The 19306-nt window shown below is 42.4% G+C and overlaps 1 protein-coding gene across 1 annotated transcript in view; it reads right to left on the bottom strand.

The window, feature by feature from the left end:
* Positions 1-19306, bottom strand: part of TBC1D1 (TBC1 domain family member 1) — a 447417-nt gene that overhangs the window by 195049 nt on the left and 233062 nt on the right. The window contains 1 exon segment of the mRNA XM_030191287.1: positions 11463-11602. Coding sequence (XP_030047147.1) covers positions 11463-11602 — 140 coding nt within the window.

The following is a 19306-nucleotide window of genomic DNA, read 5'->3' as shown; positions in this document are numbered from 1 at the left end:
GAAAATCCACTGTTTATTTCTAGGATAAGCAGCATAAAATGTATTATACTTTTTTGGGATCTTGCCAGGTACTTGTGATCCGGATTAGCCACTGTTGGAAACAGGATGCTGGGCTTGATGGACCTTTAGTCTATCCCAGTATGACAATACTTATGTACTTATAATGAATAGGTAACACTCAAAGAAAGCAATTCTTTCAAAATTAATGGTGTTCTAAAATGGGTCGCAGTAGGGCAGCGTGAGTAAAAATCTGCATTTCTATTTATCTGAGAACAGCTTTTATAATGCAAAAGTGTTAATATCTAAAATCTGTCCTGAATCCAAAGATCATTTTCTTCTACTTTCTTGGAAGAACTGGAAGGCCATAAAATTTTTCAATGTACAAAGACATCAAAATGTAGCAGAAATTACTCGGAGGAAAATGAATATACAACAGACTTTGATCCATCAGCAACAGAAGGAACTCTTAAAAGTACATCAGAAATGCAACACTGCCCTCTAGTGATCACTGTGGCATTTCACAGCTTGTCTACAATGAATTCAATTGCAGAAAACAGACCTGCTCTTTTTTATCATCATTAGAGATCATATGACGAACAGAAGGCAGTAAGTACACCATATGTGTTAAAAAGTACTACAGACAGTGGAATAAGAGTGGAACACATCTGCATCAATCCCAATTCTCCTGTTCCTTCACCCCACCCTTTCTCCTAAATCTAAACTCCAAACAAGCAGTCAATCAGTAGGTGAGTGAGAACATACACAAATCTGTAAACGTCCTGAACAGTATATACAGTGGGGGAAATAAGTATTTGATCCCTTGCTGATTTTGTAAGTTTGCCCACTGACAAAGACATGAGCAGCCCATAATTGAAGGGTAGGTTATTGGTAACAGTGAGAGATAGCACATCACAAATTAAATCCGGAAAATCACATTGTGGAAAGTATATGAATTTATTTGCATTCTGCAGAGGGAAATAAGTATTTGATCCCCCACCAACCAGTAAGAGATCTGGCCCCTACAGACCAGGTAGATGCTCCAAATCAACTCGTTACCTGCATGACAGACAGCTGTCGGCAATGGTCACCTGTATGAAAGACACCTGTCCACAGACTCAGTGAATCAGTCAGACTCTAACCTCTACAAAATGGCCAAGAGCAAGGAGCTGTCTAAGGATGTCAGGGACAAGATCATACACCTGCACAAGGCTGGAATGGGCTACAAAACCATCAGTAAGACGCTGGGCGAGAAGGAGACAACTGTTGGTGCCATAGTAAGAAAATGGAAGAAGTACAAAATGACTGTCAATCGACAAAGATCTGGGGCTCCACGCAAAATCTCACCTCGTGGGGTATCCTTGATCATGAGGAAGGTTAGAAATCAGCCTACAACTACAAGGGGGGAACTTGTCAATGATCTCAAGGCAGCTGGGACCACTGTCACCACGAAAACCATTGGTAACACATTACGACATAACGGATTGCAATCCTGCAGTGCCCGCAAGGTCCCCCTGCTCCGGAAGGCACATGTGACGGCCCGTCTGAAGTTTGCCAGTGAACACCTGGATGATGCCGAGAGTGATTGGGAGAAGGTGCTGTGGTCAGATGAGACAAAAATTGAGCTCTTTGGCATGAACTCAACTCGCCGTGTTTGGAGGAAGAGAAATGCTGCCTATGACCCAAAGAACACCGTCCCCACTGTCAAGCATGGAGGTGGAAATGTTATGTTTTGGGGGTGTTTCTCTGCTAAGGGCACAGGACTACTTCACCGCATCAATGGGAGAATGGATGGGGCCATGTACCGTACAATTCTGAGTGACAACCTCCTTCCCTCCGCCAGGGCCTTAAAAATGGGTCGTGGCTGGGTCTTCCAGCACGACAATGACCCAAAACATACAGCCAAGGCAACAAAGGAGTGGCTCAGGAAGAAGCACATTAGGGTCATGGAGTGGCCTAGCCAGTCACCAGACCTTAATCCCATTGAAAACTTATGGAGGGAGCTGAAGCTGCGAGTTGCCAAGCGACAGCCCAGAACTCTTAATGATTTAGAGATGACCTGCAAAGAGGAGTGGACCAAAATTCCTCCTGACATGTGTGCAAACCTCATCATCAACTACAGAAGATGTCTGACCGCTGTGCTTGCCAACAAGGGTTTTGCCACCAAGTATTAGGTCTTGTTTGCCAGAGGGATTAAATACTTATTTCCCTCTGCAGAATGCAAATAAATTCATATACTTTCCACAATGTGATTTTCCGGATTTAATTTGTGATGTGCTATCTCTCACTGTTACCAATAACCTACCCTTCAATTATGGGCTGCTCATGTCTTTGTCAGTGGGCAAACTTACAAAATCAGCAAGGGATCAAATACTTATTTCCCCCACTGTAAGGCACAGAAATATTAGCAGATGTCCTGCTGCACCCATAAGAAGGGTTTATCATCAGGTGTGGGGGGGGGGGGGGGGGGGGAAAGAAGGGTTTATCATTAGGTTGGGGGGGAAGAAGGGGTTGTCATCATGTAGGTGGGGAGGTTATACATGTAAAAGATTTCCACCGTTATGAACCCACTAGGGCTGTCCACTTCCAGTATTTAGTCCAGTGATACTCATCTCTTTCACTTAGAAACTACTCTCACACTATGCTACTACTACAAGGTATCTTATAAGTGGCATCTTACCCCCAACAAGACTCCATAAAATATATAAGAATACCCCAACAGCTTATTTTTAACACAATAAATGAAAATATTTTTAGAACATAAGAATAGCCATAATGGGTCAGAACAATGGTCCACCTAGCCCAGTATCCTACTTCCAACAATGGACAATCCAGATCACAAGTGCTTGGCAGAAACCTAATTAGTACCAACTTTCCATGCTACCAATTCCGGGGCAAGCAGTGGCACCCCCATTTCCATCTCAATAACAGACTATGAACTTTTCCTCCAGGAACTTGTCCAAACGTTTTTCAAACCCAGATACACTAACCGCCGTTACCACATCCTCCGGCAACGAGTTCCAAAACTTACCAATTCCTTGAGTGAAAAAATATTTCCTCCTATTTGTTTTAAAAGTATTTCCACATAATTTCATTGAGTGTTCCCTGGTCTTTGAAAAAATGAAAAATCAATTCACTTTTACCTGTTCTAAACCACTCAGGATTGTGTAGACCTCCATCATATCACCCCCCTCTTGCTGCCCTTTTCCAAGCTGAGGAGGTCTAACCTCTTTATCCTTTCCTCTCATGGGAGGAATTCCATCCTCTTTATCATTTTGGTCACTCTTCCTTGAAACTTCTAATTCTGAGGTTTTGTTTGTTTTTTTTTAGATACGTCAATCAAAACTGAACACAGTACTCAAGGTGAGGTAGCACCATGGAGCGATACAGAGGCATTATAATATTCTTGGTCTTATTTTCCATCCCTGGAGGCCTTGTCCTACCCTTATGTGAATGGAAAAAAAAAAGATCATCATGTCAGAACAGGTGACATCTGAAATACACATTTAGCAAAGGCCTTAAAAAAAACTGCCTCACAAAAAGTGGTCTTATGTTCTATGCACATACACTCTTCCTTGGTTCTCCTCGGAGCTTACATGTCAAAGACAAACTGGAAAGAAAGTTGTGTAAATCTCATCTAGACTAAGACAAGCACAATTGTAAGAAACATATAGCAAAGTACCACCAAGCCTTAACAGAATCCAAAAAAACAATGTATCTCAATACACTGAACAAACTACAAATTCAACCAAGCAGCTATTCAGAATCGTAAACAGACTATTGCAACCCCCACAACAGAACCAGCCTTCTTGGTCTCAACTGACCTGCAATGATTTTGACACACACTTTGCCGCTCCCATCAGTTAATGAGAACATCTCCCCCCCCCCCCCCCCCCCCCCCCCCCCCTATGCACAGCCATCTGGGGGCTTGTTCAAGTAACATAAAAAGGCCACAGGCATTCTGTACTGTTGATTCCGGCTCGACAAGGATAGTACAGCTAGCAAGCAGAGGCCTCATTTAAGGGGCCACAAAAATTGTCAGCACTTCTCAAATGGAAAGGGAGCTGTCAGCAAAAGGCTGTTGTGGTGTGACCCATACCAAAAAAAAAGAGCTTCCTTGCCAGGACAAAATCAAAAAGGCCACAGGCCAACATTCTGTTCTGTTGATTCCGGCTCGATAAGGATAGTAAAGCTAGCAAGGAGAGGCCTCATTTAACGGGCCAAAACAATTGTCAACGATTCTCCTATGGAAAGGGAGCTGTCAACGAAAGGCTGTTGTGATGTGCCCCCTACCGAAAAAAGAGCTTCCTTGACAAGGACAAAATCAAAAACTACAAGGCAGTATCTAACATCCCTTTCCTAGAAAAAAAAAAAAACTTATTGAATAGTCTACATTCAGTTTAATATCTGTCTGAACGAAAAACTGGCTGGACCCACCCACGTCAATCTGGCTTCAGATCTGGGGATAGAACAGAGACAATCCTTGTATCCCTGCTTGATGATCTCTACAGAAACTGATCCACAGAGATGATGGCATTGCTGGATTTCTCAGCAGCCTTTAACACTGTGAAACATAGTATCATGCTGACATTGCTGATGGAAACAGGTATTGAAGGTAGGTTAAAATCCTGTCTGTCACAAAAACATTAAGTAGTTTTGTTCAACAGCAGCATATCACCTTGAACGCTGAACTAGGGGGTGCCATAGAGGATCCATATGGTCACCTATTTAATATCTACCTAAAGCCTCTAGCTGAGTGGATTTAGTTGGACACAAAACTCTGCATCTGTAGCAATGAAGTGCAGCTATTCATACTCAATGAATATCTCTACCCATGGCTAAGTAAACTGAGTGCCTGTTTAACAACAACTCAGGATAGGTAAAAAAAAAAAAAAAAAAAAAAACAACTTTGCCTGATCGCAAGTAAAAAAGATGTTGCAGGTTCCCAACACAAGTGGACAGGTACCTGACTTCAAAATACCATTTAGGAAGTACAGTGATGTGAAAAAGTGCGGAGTCAAGATGGTGGCGAGACACAGACTGTGCTGAGAGAATTACTGTGTATTGCCAACTAAGCATAGAGACAAGGTCCAGGCTTATCCTGCGGCGAACTCGGCTTCTTCAATCTCTCAGTCATGCATCACCAACTTTGCTCAGTGGCTTCCCAAAAATGCCTTGAGTGAGTCCTCTGTTTCTGCATCTGGACCTGGAGATCAAGAGCTGCTCAAAAGCAAGGTTTCCTTCAGGCCATGTGATCACTCCTCTCCCTGCCCTTAACCGATTTCCCCAGATGTCAGCACTATGCTGGCTTCTATAGAAGCAGAAGTTGTTGGAGCCACATCTGTGGAGGGAAATGCTACCATTGCTCTGGCAATTCTGAAGGGTTCAGCCATGGGAGTAGGGTGTTTAGGGTGTTTAAGTGGAAGAACACCTGGATCAAGGGGGCAATGCTTTGTCTATTTGTACAGAGCACTGCTGAGGAGAGAGCAAGAGAAAAGTTTCTGCACTAAAAGGTCATTTTACATCTGTGCCCAGCTCTGAATTTCATTATAGCCCATTTGGGGCAATGTTGGTTAAACTGGACTCAGCTATGAAATAAATTCTTTGGTTCTGACTGTTGGAGTATTGTCACAAAAGCATGTCAGTCTTGATAAATAATATAAGGATAAAATTGTTGGTGTGGAGCAGGATATCTTGGAGACTGTAAATTAAGCTTTAATTAAGAATAAAATAATTATTCCTAAGAAATTGGAACAAATAGAAAATCATGCTAGGCACCTTAATATGAGAATATTAGACTTTCCTAAGGTGCTGGGATAATTCCCTATTGATACTTAGAAAAAATATTTAATATGTGCATTGAGTTTGCCAATTTCATCTTTGCCCCATTTTAGCAAGATATATATTTTTGCCATCGTGTGGAGATCAAGGAGAGGTAATTAAACTTTAGATGTTTCTACAATATTGGAAACATCCATTAAAGCAGTTCAAGAGTGGCCACTTTATTAGTCAGGTTGGTATCTGAACAAGACTTGAATATGCTAATGAAGCTATACTTCAGGAAATCTACAGTTCTCTTTACAGGACATAGAATATGGATATATCCAGTTGTTGCACGTGCGATTCAAAAGAGAGAAAGCATTTCTTTCTATGCACCAGGAAGTCTTGCTGCTGGAAACTTATTTTTCCTGCATTATCCTTGTAAATGCTTAATTACCTGGGTGTTAAATATCTGTTCTTTGCTCCTAAGCATTTACATTATTTTTAGAGATGAAGGTATCTGCTTCCCCAAAGGGATTAATTTTTGAGTGATGTGAAATGTATCAGGTTGTTATCTATTAGCCTTTTTTTCTAATTATTTCTTTAGTGGTCTAATGTGGGAATGCCTCCTCTGCAGGCCTTGGCCCAACTGTTTAGGGCAGAGGCCCATGTAGTTCACCTAAACAGTGGAAGTCAAGTCAGTGGAGGAGGAGGAAGTGACCCAATGTGCAGCAGTTCACTTCCGCAAATTCTGCAGGGGCAGACACTGAGCAGAGCAGCTGATGCTGGTTCCTTTGAAGGATTTTGCACAGCAAGTGCAGAATTCTGTGCTGTGCACCTGTGCAGAATTCCCACAGGCATAAACCCTACTAGGAAGTTTGCACAAAAGCCTATAGGAAAAATATTTCCTAAATAAGACCCACTGTATACAGAAGACCACTTTTATGTAGAGTAGAAATTATATTATACAAACTAGAGACAGCCAGTCTTTTCATCCCACCTCCGATGAATTTTCACTCTCTCTCTCTCTGGCCCTTTGATATTACTTTTGCAAATTAATCTTTCCTTTGCATTTGGAATAGGATTAGTATCTGTCGATTTAGTCATGCAACATTTTATAAAAGAAAAAGGCAGGAAGTTTACAGTTGCAAATTCAATTTCCCATCAAAATTAATGTAGAGGAGATGGTGGAAAGTTCAAACAAAGCCTCAGCATGGCCTGGCTTTCCCAGCACTTGTTTTAAGAGTTGAAGTGCTGATTGAATCAGATGCCTTCCATGATTTTCACTGCTTAAAAGGAGTTGTTTTTATATATAGGATCTAGTTGAATCAAAGCCATAGCTTGGAGATTGGGGAAGGGAAGGAGAGAGACAACTTTTTCCACTGTGTTCACTACTTTGCTTATCCTACTAGCCACAAATAACTATCAGGAATTAAAGGGATGTGTTAAGGAGATTATTCTCTACCATTGAGGAAACGTAGTGGACAGGCTAGATAGAGTGCATGTGTGCGAACTGTGTATAGAAAGAGACACCACCAAATCCCATGGAAATATGGCTGTGAAAGCAACGAAGAGGAACAACAAGTCAGACAAGATGCCGGATGGTGACACGAATCATCCCAGTCTGTATTATGTGCTTTCTATTCCAAATTAAGAAGATTTACAGGCAATTGGAGTGCTCTGCAGGATTGTCTAGGTGAGTGGGTGAGATGGAGGGTTGTATTTCAGCTACCAAGCACAAACTTCATCAGACAGTAACAAACAGCAGCAATGAATGCCTCATTTGTAGGGCATCAGGACAAAATAGATGGTTTGGAAAACAGAGCAAGGCACAACTTACAATTCATATGTTTACCAGAAACCATAGCAGAAAACATCCTGTTAGAAGTGTTAGAAACCTGGCTCTCAAAAGCACTTCTGCTGGAGAAGGCATTTGGAAAACCCCAAACTGGGTGTGCACACCATCGTGGGCAGCAGAGAACAGATGTAATTGCAAAGTTCCTCAATTACGAACACAAAGCCAAGATACTGAGGAAACATACGCTACATAATGAGGTGAAATACGACGACATAATGGTCTGACTATTTCAAGACTATTCAACCCAGTTTTCTGCGATACGTTAAAAAAAGCTGCTGAAAGCCAGTATGTAGAGAATGATGAGGAAAATAGAGACATACTAAACACTACCCTCATTGATATGTAACTTTATGTAAGCCACATTGTGCCCGCTTTTGTGGGAAAGTGTGGGGTATAAATGTACTATAAATAAATAAATAAATAAATACTTCTGTTCTATGTTCATAAAAGAAAATCCTGGAGAAGGACCTCTGCCGGCTGACAAATACATATATGGGAGTGCAGAAGATACTACACCATTCACAGAAGAATGTTTTTCTAGTTCATAAATACTAAGTGGACAAAGCCATGGGGGCCGGATAAAAACAAAAGAACAGCCAAATGACATTTAAGTTGCAAAAAAATAAAAAATCCATCTCACAGCCATTTTCCAACAGGAAAAACATTGGAGTTTCCTGTTCAAAAATACATGAGAAAGTGCAAAATGAACCACCATTTCCCAAAATAAAACATCCAAATTATGAATGCCAAAAAAATTAGGGACAAGGATGTCTGTCCAGGACTATTTGTATGAAAATGGCTACATGAACATTGCTGTAGAGCAGAGGGGCAGCCTAGTGGTCAGTGCAGTGGACTTTAATCCAGGGCACCCAGGTTCATATTCCACTGCAACTCTTATTTTAAAAAGTGAGCCCTCCAGAGATGGAAATACTTACTGTACACCACCTCAATAACCCTCATGCTTGGTTCTAGAGGGCTCACAAACTAAAAGGTAAACAAGGATTTGAAGTGGGATTTGAACCTGGGAACCCTGGTTTACGGTCCAATGCAATGAACTACTAAGCTACCCTTCAGACCTGTTTGCTGCTGTGTTTATCATGCACATGATACCTGATTATTGTCAGGAAGCCTAATTTCCCTTTACAGTGTCACTTTCAGGGGTGAGGGAGAGGAACAGTGACCACTGGAGGATTCATAAGGGGGTCATACCTGAATCCCTGCAGGTCAACTACTCATACCATCTTTTTGTACCTTGGAAGGGATTGAAACAAGTCTAAATAAAAACATCCTTCTTAGACTTGGATGTTTTTTCCCGTTTGATTATCGCTGTTGGACGTCTTAATTTTGGGGCCTCCTTAGTCCCATCCAAAACACATTGCTATTTGGACCTACTGCAGTGTAGTACATCCAAATTCTGCAGTTCCAAAATTGGAACTTGGACGATTTGGACGGATGGAATTTTGGGATGTCCATCTGCTTTGAAACTGTGACTATAAACTGCTAATATAGAATGGAGAGATATGGATGAGGTGCAATTGGGGCATTTCAAAATATATTGGAATTCTTTTGGAACTCCTTGTCCCAGAAGGTGAGAAGCACAATATTAAATAAATAAAAATGTGTATTAGATGAAATGGGTTATGAAATTTGAACATTCTTATGCCATCTTGGGGAGTAACGGGGGGGGGGGGGGGGGGGGGGGGGGAAACTGTTGGGAGTGTGTAATGAAAAGTGATGTTCAAATGCGCCTTAGTGTTTTTGTAAACTGGGTTGGCATAAAAAAAGGAAAAATGAATGTTAGCTTCTGCTCTTGTTTTTGAAGTTTATAAAGAACATTTTCAAATAAAACTGACACGGAGATTGTTCTGATATGTAAAGCCCAATGAATATATATAAATCAGCCTGGTGATATCAAAACAAAATCCAGGCTAGAAGATGTAGCTGTAAGTACAGAACATCCAAAGTTTTGGGAGAAATGTACATCAAACATCTGCGGAGTGATCTGGATTTCAGATTGCTGCCTTTTTCAAATCCGCGTTCAGGTAGAGCTATTTCCTCATCCAAAATCAGCTACCTAAGATGTACCTGCAGCAAAGGAGGGCAATGTGCCTTGGCCAAAGGTCACAAAGAGGGGCATAATCGAACGCGAACGCCCATCTCCATGGGCGTCTATCTCAGAGAACGGGTACGTGAAGGGGCGGGACAAACCGTATTTTTGAAAAAAATGGGCGTCCATCTTTTTTCCGATAATACGGTTTGTGCCAGCCAAATGCATCGGATTTGTGCGGATTTGAGCTGGGCAGTATCGTTTTTCAGCGATAATGGAAACTGAAGGCGCCCAGCTCAAAAACAAACAAATCCAAGGCATTTGGTCGTGGGAGGGGCCAGGATTCGTAGTGCACTGGTCCCCCTCACATGCCAGGACACCAACTGGGCACCCTAGGGGGCACTTGTAACAATTAAAAAAAAAAAGTTAACTACCTTTGAAGTCCATAGCTCCCTTCCCTTGGGTGCTGAGCCCCCCAAATCCCCCCCCCCCCCAAAACCCACTCCCCACAACTCTACACCATTACCATAGCACTTATGGCTGAAGGGGGGCACCTAGATGTGGGTACAGTGGGTTTTAGGGGCGGTTTGGAGCGCTCCCATTACCACCACAAGTGTGACAGGTAGGGGGGGGATGGGCCTGGGTCCACCTGGCTGAAGTCCACTGCACCCACTAACAACTGCTCCAGGGACCTGCATACTGCTGTGATGGAGCTGGGTATGACATTTGAGGCTGGCATACAGGCTGGAAAAAAAAGTTTTTAAAGTTGTTTTTTTTGGGGTGGGATGGGGTTAGTGACCACTGGGGGAGTCAAGGGTGGTCATCCCCGATTCCCTCCGGTCGTCATCTGGTCATTTAGGGCACTTTTTTGGGACTTATTTGTGAAAAAAAAGGGTCCAAAAAAAGTGACCCAAATTCGCGCTAAAAACGCCTTTCTTTTTTTCGATTATCGGCCGAGAACGCCCATCTCTCCTCGGCTGATAAATACGCTCCAGTCCCGCCTTCACCACGCCTCCGACATGCCCCCGTCAACTTTGGCCGTTTCCGCGACATATTGCAGTTGAAGACGCCCAAAATCGGCTTTCGATTATACCGATTTGGGCGCCCACGGGAGAAAGACGCCCATCTCCCGATTTGGGTCGAAATATGGGCGTCTTTCTCTGTCGATAATAAGCTGAAAAGTGTGTCAATGGGAGAAGATGTTCTTGAACCCTGGCTACCCCAGTTTGCAACCTGCTTCTCTGACCAGTAAGCTGCTAGTAAACATGCCTTGCCCTCTCTTATATGGGGGCAAAAACACTACTTTAACAGCAATGCAAATTTCTGAACATTGTTGGGGGAGGGGGGGAGGGTGGTAGTTTTATTACTGGATGCCTTCATTTCGGCCTCCTGAGGATATGCAGTAGGAACTATTCTATAACAGAACCTGGTGCCCAGGTTCCGTTGTAGTTCTAGTATAATCCAGCATTGCGTGCCAACATTTATGCACTTTCAATTATACCAGCCACAGACCTGGTGTGAAGGCGGGCACCTAAATGTGGTAGGGACATGCATAACTGATGGTATCTCTAAGTTACATGCAAAACTGAGATCCCATCCTATATCCCACCTTTGATATGCCCCCCCCCCCCCCCACCGCCTTGCAAATACAGAGTATGTTAAGTAGTCGCCCTACTTGTGACACATGACAGATGCACATGTGTTAGCATTCTAGACAGTTATGTGGGCAAGGGGTGCATAAATGCGGGTGTAGAGATCATAGAATTGTTCTCCCTATGATTGAATAACGAGACCTCTTACCTTCGTATCTGATGGAAGAGTCGCATCCTTTCTGTGGAGTAGCCACTCTCAGGAATATCTGCTGCCTCCACGAATGTCTCCGGGTCCTTACAGGGCTGTCACAAGCAACACTTCCCGGGCTGTCTTTAGACTCAAAAGCACTACAATTAGAAATGGTGACAACCGTTTAAAAATAAAGGTAGGGCTACCTAGTAAACCACTGAAAGTGTAAAAGCATACCTGTGAACGTAAGATTCTTAAGTGGTCAACTAAATAAGTTCCCTGCAATTTATACACTGCACCCTGTGTGTTTAGAGAGGATACTGTAATGCAGATACACATGAGAACACTTATTACTTCATTAAAAAAAAAACATGCTAATGAGCTCAGTTGTTTTATTTGCTACTGGCAAAAATCTGACTGAATTCCAACAAAAAATCCCACCCCCTCCAACCATATGGTTACAGAAACTGATTTTCTGCAGCCATGTTGGCACAGCAACTTTAAAACTAAGATACACAGAAATTACTAAGCACACTAGTGAAAACAACTTTAAAGTAAGCAGGTATGGAAGCCTACCTTTTCTTGAGGTCAGAGTTATTTTCAGCTACAGGAGCCAGAAATTTAAGAAAGTTTGGCACAGAAGAGGAGGAATGAAGTTTCTTGCGTAGAGCACTGCGGTAGGACATGCTGAGAGTAAAGTTTAGAATCAGAAGGTAAATCAAGTCAACATGCAAAGCAAAGTACACATAGAGAACGCTTCAGGACACAAAAGCCAACGTCATGCCACTGTGGAATTCTAAAGAACGAGAGAAAAACAAATTTAAAAATAGAGAAAAAAATATTTATGAGGACTGCTCTAAACTAAAAATTTTGGCCTGTTCATAAATTATAGCCCCCGTGAAATATTTATTTATTAAGATAGCTTCAGGAGATTTTGGATCCATGCATCTCACAATCTTTGGATCCCATAAGAGAAGGCATGGCATTACAACTAACTTCTAGTTCACAATGGTTACACAAGCCAATTTAACTTCCATCAGGTCTCTCTTATGTTGTTAACAAGTGAAAAGCCTGCATATTTTACAGGACACAAAAAAAAGAATACTATAGCTTTCAACTAAATATCTGTCACTAGCTACAAAAGCTTCTTCCAAGGAACATCTTATTCTGGAACAAAGCAGAATCTTCTCTTGCATACCATAACAAGAACATTTTAGTTTCCGTTTCATGACATGCACAGAACTAGAAATATGCAACACTATTAAAAAAATAAAACAAAAACAAACCTTGCATCTGCTCTCACCTCTTTTGCAAAACATGCCCACTTTGTTCTCCGCTTGAATTAGGCTTTAACTTTTTTAAAAAATTTGGAGAGGAGGCTGATGTTTTAAGACGAGCTGGAGGAGGGGAAGTCGCTGGCTGAGTGGAGCAGCTCTTAGACTCACTTGTAGGTAGGGTCAAGCTAAACAGAAACATTCCAGGGAGTGAGGGAGGACAACAGAGGGGGGTGGGGGGGGGGGGGGGTAAGAAAAAATAATGCAAAGAAGGAAAAGCAAAAGGGAAAGGAATGAAAAGAAAGCAAGAACAGCAGGAGAAAACCAAAAGATTAAAAAATCTCTCAGATTCTCTCTTTAAAAAGCAGTCTTTGAATATTTATGAATGCTTGGGCAGGGATGTCTGATATGCAGCCCATGGGCTAAATGTGCCCTGCCTGATCTTGGAGTGCAAGCCACTTGAAATCTTTAGGAAAGTTTTATCTAATTAGCTAGCACACATGAACCTGAAAGCATTAAAGCACTATTTGGTGAATATGAAGTCACAATTTCATATGAGATCCACTCATTTTTAGGAGTATAAATAATGCCATAACAGGCTAAAATATCGGACACCAAGTGTGAATCACCCTAGTGTGAGATTTACATCCTCAACGAGTGAGATTTTTCCAACAGTGTGCCCAGGATATAAATCTAGAAAGATGTAAAAGTATTACTGCTTTGCAAATGAACAAAAGTAGCATAAAATATTTGTTTTTATTTGATACTTCTGAAATGGTATAGGCGACATGAGACAATTTTCAAAAATTTGTCCAGGTAGCTAAGCAGTTATTTGTATACATTTTCCAGACTGAAAAGTGCCTATAACATGTCTAAAGCAAACATTGAAAACTCGGTAAGCTTTGTACATCAGCCCTTCAGTGGCTAAAAGTATGTGTATAGATTTCAGAGCAGGTATATTTGTAGGTACAGAGAAAAGGGATGGGGGAGAGTGTGTGTGTGTGTGTGTGTGTGTGTGTGGGGGGGGGGGGGGGGGGGGTGGGGGAGTACGCAAAACATGAACTCAGATATCTTCTTAGTGCACACAGGTGTCCAACCTCGGCCGCAAGTCAGATTTTCAGGATTTCCGCAATGAATACACATGAGATCTGTTTCCAAGCAAAACAGATGTCATTCATACTCATTGCGGAAATCCTGAAAACCTCATTGCGCAAGGGCTGAAGTTGGACAACTCTTCTGAAAGCAGCAGCGGCGTTTCTAGGGGGGGCGGTAGGTGCGGTCCACCCTCGGGTGCACGCCGCTGGGGGGTGCCGCGCGCGCCTGTCCTCCGTTTGTTCCATGCTTCTTCTCTGCCCCGGAACAGGTTACTTCCTGTTCCGGGGCAGAGAAGAAGCATGGAACGAATGGAGGACAGGCGCGCGCAGCACCCCCCCCAAGTGGCGTGCACCCAGGGGGGGTTCTTTCGTGGGGGGGGGTCGCACTGCGTCCGGGGGGGAAGGACACTGCACCCTGGGGGCGGGGTGCATCGGCGATCCGCCCCGGGTGTCAGCCCCCCCTAGGAACGCCTCTGGAAAGCAGTGATCAGGATCGGCACACTGATACTGTGGCTCTACATGAGCAAGGCATATCTCCCAAGGAGTGAGAGATAGCAACTCAATATTCATACGGCTTACACATATATGGATTTATGATCAGGTGGCCCACTGTTGGAAAAAACTTGGACACCCTTGTGCACTGCTCATACTATCTTAAAACTGCTGAATTCCCAATATTTGATTTCTTGGTAAAAAGTTGTGTACTAGCCATCCTGCCCTCTCCCCCACCTTTTCTCTAAAGTAGTCAACAGGTCTAGGAGGCAGGGTTTTGTTGGAAAGCCGAGATGTCGTAAGGTGTTTTAATACAGCATTGGAGATTAGTTTCACAGCTAACACATTCTACAGATCTTTGGTTGTTTGGTCAAAGCCAGAAGGGTGCTCGGTTGCATAGGGATGACCAGCAGGAAAAAAAAGAGGTTATAATTCCCTCGTATAAGTCTCTGGTGAGGCCCCATTTAGAATAGTGTGTGTAATTCTACAAAAAGATATAAACAGGATGGAGTCGGTCCAGAGGGTGGCTATAAAACTGATCTGTGGTCTCTGTCAAACAGCAAATAGGGACAGGCTTATAGAACTCAATATGTATACTCTGGAAGGTGGGAGAAAGGGGATATGACAGAGACGTTTAAATACTTCTGTGGCATTAATATACAGAAGGTGAGCCTTTTTCAAATGAAGGAAAACTCTGGCATGAGAGGGCACAGGATGAAGTTAAGAGGAAACAGGCTCAGAAGCAGTCAAGAAAATACTCTTTCACAGAAAGGGTAGTGGACATATGGAATGGCCTCCTGATGCACGTCTGATTTTAAGAAAGCGTGGGACAGGTACGTGGGATCTCTTAGGGAAATGAGAAGTTACCGGTTAATGAGGATGGGCAGTCTGGATGGGCCATTTGGCCCTTATCTGCCATCATGTTTCTATGTTATGTAACAAAATCTTTCTTCAAAAATTTTAAAAGCAGTAGCTTTGAGCAAACCCTAGGACTTGAGCAGTATGGTTGCAATCACATATGACTGCACCAGTCCCAGAAGAGGAGGCGATAGCTTCCACTGCCACGACAACCTCGGGCTAGGATTTTCAGGCCTTCCCTTTAGAACACCATAGCACTACCCTTTGTGAAGAACATTCAGCACAAATATTAAAGAATAAATGAAAACCTTTCCTATTTCAGGATGCCTCTGAATCTTAACTTATCCAATTAGAGCTGGAGAATTTCCTCTGTGTTCTTTATTGATTCCTGGATTCCGGGCTGAAGTTGGGAAGATCTGCTCTAGGTGCATGCCTCTTTCTATGTTATTAGTTCTTGTCTCTATCCTATCTGTTTATGGAGTTCCTTTCAACTTCTTTTAAAATTAAATACTGTAAACAACCTAGAAAGTCCCATGATTGGGCAGTATATCAAATTTTTAATTAACTTGAAGACTTGGGAAAGAGCAAAACAGAGTACAGCTTGAAGGAGATACCTCTCCAGTGTCACTTGCCTGGGAAAAGGACTTTGAAATGGGGCATGATAAAGAGGAAAACACCAAAAATCTAATTTTTGTTTAGCAAGAATGATTTTTTAGAAGAAATAATAGGCCCTTTTACTAAGCTACGGCAAAAGGGGCCCTGTGCATGTTTTTGACGTGCCGAGGCCCCCTTTTACCACAGCCGGGTAAAAAAGGTAGGTCTTTCTTTTCTGCAGGAAATGGCTGTGCGTCAACTAAAGAACTTGCAGCACAGCCATTTTTTTTTTGGGGGGGGGGGGGGGGGGGAGCCCTTGGGCTCCCACGCTAACCCAGCGGTAACTGGGAAGAATGCGGCACTGCCCAATAACTGCTGGGTACACACCGGATATGACAGTGCACTGGGGGTGGGAACTACCGCCAGGCTGCTGAGGTAACCCAGCAGTAGTTCCTTTTTAGCAAGCAGTAAGCCCGCATTGGGCTTACTGACGCTTTGTAAAAGGGGCCCAATGGGTCTTGGATAGCCAGTATCAGGTGCAGACTGCCTAAGTGCTTTTTAAAAAATTTTCCAGTTGTGATCAGAACCGAGGTACAAGAGACATTTTGTATGTGTGTCAAAATACTGGAATATCCTGCCACATTTCGGGCATGGATGAAATCCCATATTTTGGCAACAGTGTCAATAACAACAACAAAAAATGAGAAACTATGGGAGAGCTTTGATTCACATCCATGCGAAAAAAAAAATAAGGACCTGAAAAGCCACCTGTGTACAGAAGGACCTACATATACTCTGAACATTACATTAGAGTTATAAACTCTGGGAGAGCTGTTCCATCAGATGCCATCATCCACTTGTGTAGGTTATCAATCCTGGTGTCTATTAGAGATGAGCAACATCGTTTTCTACCCTTCATTTTGGGAATGTTTTCTTTCTCTAAGAGGTTCAGCATTGAAAAATGAACTGGCAACCTTACAGGTTTATCAGTGCATGCCAGCAGCACTGTTTATACCAGCAAGATGGACATCTATGAGATATAGATGTAAATGTTTATATCACAAGAGTCTATTTATAGAAATGCTTTTTACAGAATGACAGATATAGCTCTGCATCACATCTTTTTTGAAGCCGAGTCAATTTGAGACCTCCAGCTGTCACTTTCTCAGCTTAGACTACTGCACCTCAGTTTTGAGAGTTTTTTTTTTTTTACAACAATTTGTTGACTACAGTTCAAAATAACGTGTACAAGAAAACAGATATGGTATTTTTAAGAAAAATTTCATGCCAAAGCAATTATTTTATTTATTTCTTAGGATTTACCACCTTTTTGAAGGAATTCACTCAAGGCAGTGTACAGTAAGAATAGATCAAACACGAGCCAACAGGCAGTCACAGCAGTAAAAATACTAAAATAACAATACAAAGTATGGCATAGTATATTACTTACAATGTCAACACAATACGTAACAGAACATTTTAATTGATAGTGATGGGTAAAGCAAAGATGAAACATATAGGTAGGTAAGAGAGTAAGAAGAGTTAGAAAGTAAGGTGACTAATTTAAAGATTAAAGTTATGCGACTATCTAGTACACTTTAGGAGGAGAAAGAGGAGTAAATCATAAACAAAGTCTATGATCAAGGGATAACCCTCAATCACACTCCAGTACCAAAAAACCATAATAAACTCCTATACACACCTCATTTGTAACGAAAAATGTAAAGGGAAGAATATTGTAAACAATCATATCCTGCAGAAATTTTTCAAGTTGCATATTTGTCATGTTGTTAATCGAATTGGATCTTCTCTTCAAAATAGAGTATCTAAGTTATGCCAGTTCTCACAAGATATTACTATTCAAGTGACTGAATAAGACTACATTGACTAAATCTGAGAACTGGGCACATAAAATAGATTCTTCTATTACAACACTGCAAGCTGATGCAGTTTCAAATTTTAAAAATAACAGTTTGTTACACGCTTAATTAGAGAAAAACGGAAAAACTTTTGAGGGCAAGAAATCTTAGATTTTTGGATTTTCTCATTTCACATTACTTAGTCCCTCTGCAGATGTCTTGCAATATCCCTTTGCAGACAAATTGCTTCTTGAGAACATTTATTATGTGCCTTGAGCAATGGTTCCCAAACTGGTCCTCCTTCGAGCACCGCCTCCAAAATTGTGATGCCCTCGCTGGGCAGGGCTTTCCTCCCATATATAGGAGTTTCTCCCTCAAGATGCACTGGGCAGGGCGCTGCCACTTTGGAGGTGGTGCTGGAAGGATGATGGAGGGCTACTCCCTCCTTATCATTTCAAGGTACAGGGGGGTTCAGGGGGCATTAGACCACAAGGAGGGGGCGCAAGACCCACATCAGAGCCTCTCTGGGGGGGGGGGGGGAGTTCAGGGGTCTGCAGGCCCAGCCTCTTGCATTGTTAATGCTTGACAGGTCTGAACTTTTTTTTTTTTTGGTCAGTCCGGACCCATCAAACAACTTCTGTGGGAGGATTGTGCATTAGGCGCATGCCCAGGAACAATCTTCCCTCCTGCAGAAGTACCCAATGATCAGAGCTAATAGCGCACCTACATTTGCATGCTATTAGCTCTGATCATAGGGGTGTTATTTCCCCACACTATTCCAGCGCTAATTTTACAGTGCTGTTTGGAACAGCGATTTTGAAAAAGAGCCCTATAGACGATCCAAGTAGCTACAGATTGGTGAGCCTGCAGTCATTGTCAGATAACTTCTACCATTTTAAAAACAAACTTACTGATCATATGGGCTTAGAACAGCAATTCTCAACTGATGTGTCGCGACAAACTAGTGTGTTGTGAGCACCAGGGAGGTGTGTCGAAGGGCTGGCACACAAAGCATAGCTTTAAAAAAGAAAAAAATTCTGAAATACAGCGCACATCTCTTCCTCCTCTCCTGCCACAGATCCAATACCTTTCTCTCGTCCTCCTAAAGCTCCTGCCTCCCCTTCCGCAGTTCAGGAAACCTGAATTCTTTAGCAGTAGAGGTAACACGCTGCCTGGGTTGGGCTGACCCAGATCCTTGCCTCTGCTGCATCCCGCCCCTCTGAAGTAATTTCCTGTTTACACGTGGGTGGGATGTGGTAGAGACAAAGATCCAGAAAAAAAAAAAACTCAGACACTCTCTCCCCCACTCCACTTGCCATAGTCTTGTTCTCTCTGTCTCTACTGGAGGGTCTCCAGTTCACTTTGAATCTGTTTTAAACGTTTTGGGAGTCATATTCTTGGTTAGTTCCCTATTAGCAAATCCAGACACCTATATTAAAATCAATGGTATCCACACTAACAGCTTTAAGTTGGGCTGGGGAATCCATCAAGGCTGCCCTTATCACCTATTTTGTTTGCTCTGGAGATAAAGCCCTTTGCTCAGAGGATTAGGAAGGCCATAGATATAGGAGGGTATTGCAGTTGGTGATTGCATGCAAACCCAAATTTCATTGTTTACAGAATGTTATTTTATCAGCCACACCTATCCCTACATGTTATTCTGCAAGAAATGAAACTTTACAGGTCAGTTT

This window comes from Microcaecilia unicolor, chromosome 2 (assembly GCF_901765095.1).
Source record: "Microcaecilia unicolor chromosome 2, aMicUni1.1, whole genome shotgun sequence".
Classification (NCBI taxonomy): domain Eukaryota; kingdom Metazoa; phylum Chordata; class Amphibia; order Gymnophiona; family Siphonopidae; genus Microcaecilia; species Microcaecilia unicolor.
Note: the sequence above shows the minus strand (reverse complement) of the source record. Positions and strands in the feature narration are given on the sequence as shown.